General features: G+C 46.0%; 1 protein-coding gene across 1 annotated transcript; it reads left to right on the top strand.

Annotated features, from left to right (window-relative positions):
* Positions 1 to 549: 549 nt before the first annotated feature.
* On the top strand, positions 550 to 3,317 carry LOC101764226 (transcription factor bHLH112). Its single transcript, XM_004972655.2, has 7 exons — positions 550 to 1,211; positions 1,352 to 1,808; positions 1,995 to 2,111; positions 2,304 to 2,369; positions 2,551 to 2,616; positions 2,741 to 2,791; positions 2,894 to 3,317. The coding sequence occupies exons 1-7, from the start codon at positions 862 to 864 to the stop codon at positions 3,038 to 3,040; spliced, it is 1,254 nt and encodes a 417-aa protein (XP_004972712.1). The 5' UTR covers positions 550 to 861; the 3' UTR covers positions 3,041 to 3,317.
* The last annotated feature ends 690 nt before the right edge of the window (positions 3,318 to 4,007 follow it).

The following is a 4,007-nucleotide window of genomic DNA, read 5'->3' on the forward strand; positions in this document are numbered from 1 at the left end:
GAATGATGGGAAATTATACTACAAACACTGTTGGTCACTTACTAACATGCTAAACACTGTTGGCCACTTTAAAAACTGTTGGGAATAAGATCAACTCTTGTAGTGTGTATAGATGGAGAGTAGGGTTATTACATGCCCCTCTCCGAAGGCAATAAGTATGGTCGCACCTCTCCGTTAGATTAGATTAGAGAGGACCACAGCACACATATAAACAACTAATAGCGTTAGGTGTGATACTACTACAACCTCCAACATAATCCACTATCAGGCATGTCGCGTTGAAATCCAATAAAAGAACATTATGCAATGTATGCAGATCATCAAATGCATTTCGGAGAGTGCAGCAACAGTCCGGCACATACGTGTGTTCCTTGTTGCAACAGCCCAGCTGCACTACATATAGCATGCGATAATGCGTCACCATCTCAGACCGTCGAAGACCCGTCTAGGTAAACAATAACCTTTCTTTCCTCTCTTTCGCGGTCAGAAAACCTAAATTCTCCTCCTCCTCCTCTTCTTCATCGTCACCGCCGCCGTCGATCTTCTTCTTCCACTTTAATTCCGACGGTTTATATAAAGTAAAACCATATGTGGCGGCACCATTTCACATTACTGCACTCAAACTCTAAATAATCCATTGGATTAGTTAGACTTCAACCCCTACTCGCCCACCAGTCGTCCACCACACTATCGTCTAGCCGCGCACTACCACACGCCACACTCATTGCTCGCCACTACTGCTCTTGCATCGCATGCTTGGCCTCTCTCTGATCTCTTCCACGGCCAGCAAGAACTTAGCAGCCATAGCAAGATCAATCCCCATATAATCCCTCTTTGATCGAGCTCTTTTTGTGGAAAGACATGGCGGATCACCAGGAGATGATCCATCCAGCTGCGGCTGCGGCTACGGGCGGTAGTACGGGCCACGGGCACGGCGGCGGCGACTGGTGGAGCACGGCGGTGTCGTGCTCGCCGGACCAGCTGCCCGGGTTCGGCGCCGGCTGGTCCGCTGCGGCGGCTGATGGCGGCAGCAGGTCGAGGTCCGGCAACGCGGCGGCCTCCGCGGAGTCGCCCGGGTCCAACTCGCTCGCCACCGGCGGCAGCTCCATAACCTACCAAGAGCCTGCTGCCGGCGTCGCCGACCCGGGCGCCGTCGCCGTGCCGCAGCCGGCGGCCGGTCTCGCCGCCGGCTGGAACCAGCCTTACTACTTGTAATAATGAGTTCTGCTCGATCTCTTCTCTACACAAGTTGAACTCATAAATTGTCGTTAAATTTTCTTTTTGTTTGTTTAAGAAATTAAGCACTTCTCATGGATTCATGATCATATGTATGTCTGAATTCTTATCTTAGGGATGGATCTGGTTTCCATGGCTACATGAGCTCATCAAGAGGCGATCATCAGGGTCACCTCGGCCCGAGGAGCCCCTCATCGAATAACAACGGCCTGATGCTACAAGACCCAACGCATGATCCGAACCACCAGTTCCTGTCCAACCTTGGACTGGAGCTGCTCTCGTCGCCGACCTCACCGGCCGGCGGGTTCCGGTCCTCGTCGCTGCTGAGAACCCTCACGGAGCCGTCGGCAGCGGTGGCGAAGCCGTCGTCGCTGGGGTTGTTCCAGCAGTATCATCAGCAGCAGACGGTGAACCAGGCTCCTAGCAGCATCAGGGAGGCTCTGCAGTTCACCAACAACACGCCCTTCTGGAACCCTTCCACCAGCTTTGCGGCGGCGGCGGAGGGGGCGGCGAGCCTAGGGACTGCCGGACCACCGTCGGGACAATCTAGGCCGGCGAATCTTGCAGCCAAGGTTCATATATAGATGGTTGCAGTTTTGCTAATCTTCACTTTTGTCTAAAAAGTTTTATCCTTTTTCGGTTGCACACACAGCTTTGACAATTTTCAATATTGACTGAAAATTTCCAATAACTCCTTTAACTTCTATTTCCTGATTGAGCTGTATAGTAGCCTTTAATTTGATCTCGTATGTATGTAGAGCGCACCAGAAGGTGCCGGAGACTCTGGCTCCATCATCGCGAAGAAGGCGAACACAGATCCAACGCCGCTCAAGAAAGCAAGAACGGGGACACCATCACCACTGCCGACCTTCAAGGTATTTGAATTGTTCTTCTCTGAAATTACTTTGGAATTCATTGTAGCATTTGCTTCCTCTGAATTTCCTTGAAATCCTTGTGTGTGCGCTCCAAAATAAACCGGCTGGAATGATAATGATTAGTGAACATGGATTTCCCTATCATAAAGTAGTATTCAGGTACATTCCACACTAATTTTATATGTGTTTCAGGTGAGGAAAGAGAAGCTAGGTGACAGAATCACAGCACTTCAACAACTAGTCTCCCCTTTTGGAAAGGTGAGTGATCCAGGTCTTAATTTGGTTAATGGTCCTGCACTCACACGCACTACGTATTATTCTGGAAGCTGAAACTTCAGAGTCCAACACCACAAGTCTCGCTGCAAAGACCCACACCTTTTTAACAAATTCTCTTTGCAAAAACAAATGATGGATCAACCTCGGCGTGCGTGCTGCGCAGACTGATACGGCATCGGTGCTCCATGAGACCATCGAGTACATCAAGTTCCTGCATGAGCAAGTTGGTGTAAGTGCGCATGCATCTCTAGCTGATGCAGCACTGATCCTTTCATCATATTCATACAGAAATTTTAATGTACCAATTGCAACTTGCATTTTGCTGAAACTTGAATGGATGCCTGTGTATGCAGTCACTCAGTGCTCCTTACCTAAAGAACAGGCAGCAAGTGCCCCATTTGAAGGTACTGATACTGTATACCAGCAGTACCAAACTACCAATAGCCTCATACCAAGCATGCTTGTGAATTAACATATATGCAAACCATGTGCCTTCCTCCGGTCAGATCTCTAGGGACGGCGGAGAGGCGGCAGCGGCGAAGGGGGACCTCACCGGCCGAGGGCTGTGCCTGGTCCCGATATCGAGCACCTTCGCGGTGGCGAGCGAGACGCCGGTCGATTTCTGGTCACCATTTGGTGCAGCCTTCCGGTAGCAGAGACATCACACCATCCAGGAATTCTTACTGATAGTTCTACTAATGAAGTCCTAACTCACAATTATTAGTGAGCATATATAGCACTCCATTACTGAAGTATATATGTATGTATGTGTATATATAGCTGAATCTTTAGAATGGGCCTTGAAGACTTGGATTCATTCTTTAGGTTCATCAGAGAATAAGGTGTCAGATATATCTAACATGGCAAAGAAACTGTAACTGATTATATATTTCCTTTTTAATAATCTGAATCGCATATACTGTTGAGTAATATGGGCTACTTTCCTCCTTATCCTTCTTTTTATCACTCTATTCCCTTCGTCCCAGCATATAGCTATAGTTTTAGATTTTTCCTAAGCCAAACATTTTTTTTATCTTTCATCAACAATATATCTAAACATTTTTATCCTAAAATCAGCTATATTTTGGGACACATGGAGTATTTTTTAAATATCATTAATAATTAAAGTTTTAAATGAGTTGATGTGTCCATAAAATGCAAAAATATCAAATTACTCTCTCCGCTTCAATTATAAAGTTGTTTTTAGACTGTGTAAACTGACCGTGCTACATTCATCATTCAAGTAACTGACCCTTAGGCAATTAACTGGAGTTGGTGGAACTCATGGAGCACGAAAATTTTACCAAATAAAAGACCTAATGTGTTATTACAATTAATAGGATTGAAACAGGAAATATGATGATTACCTCGAAAAATATAGGTCCAAATGATGTAGAACTATTTACATTGGGAAGTAAGGGGTGCCCAAATAATGAATGTTTTGGATAACAATGAATATATTTACAACATGCTCTAGTGCAGAATAGGAATGGGCATGTGTATGTCTCCTAGCATGCATGTAAACATAAAGTCACTACAAGAAATTTGCTAATCCGCTTTTCACATGACGCTTAACGGTCTTTGGATGGAAAAACTAACAACAATGTCAACTAGGACATG

The sequence above is a fragment of the Setaria italica genome, chromosome VI, assembly GCF_000263155.2.
Source record: "Setaria italica strain Yugu1 chromosome VI, Setaria_italica_v2.0, whole genome shotgun sequence".
Taxonomy (NCBI): domain Eukaryota; kingdom Viridiplantae; phylum Streptophyta; class Magnoliopsida; order Poales; family Poaceae; genus Setaria; species Setaria italica.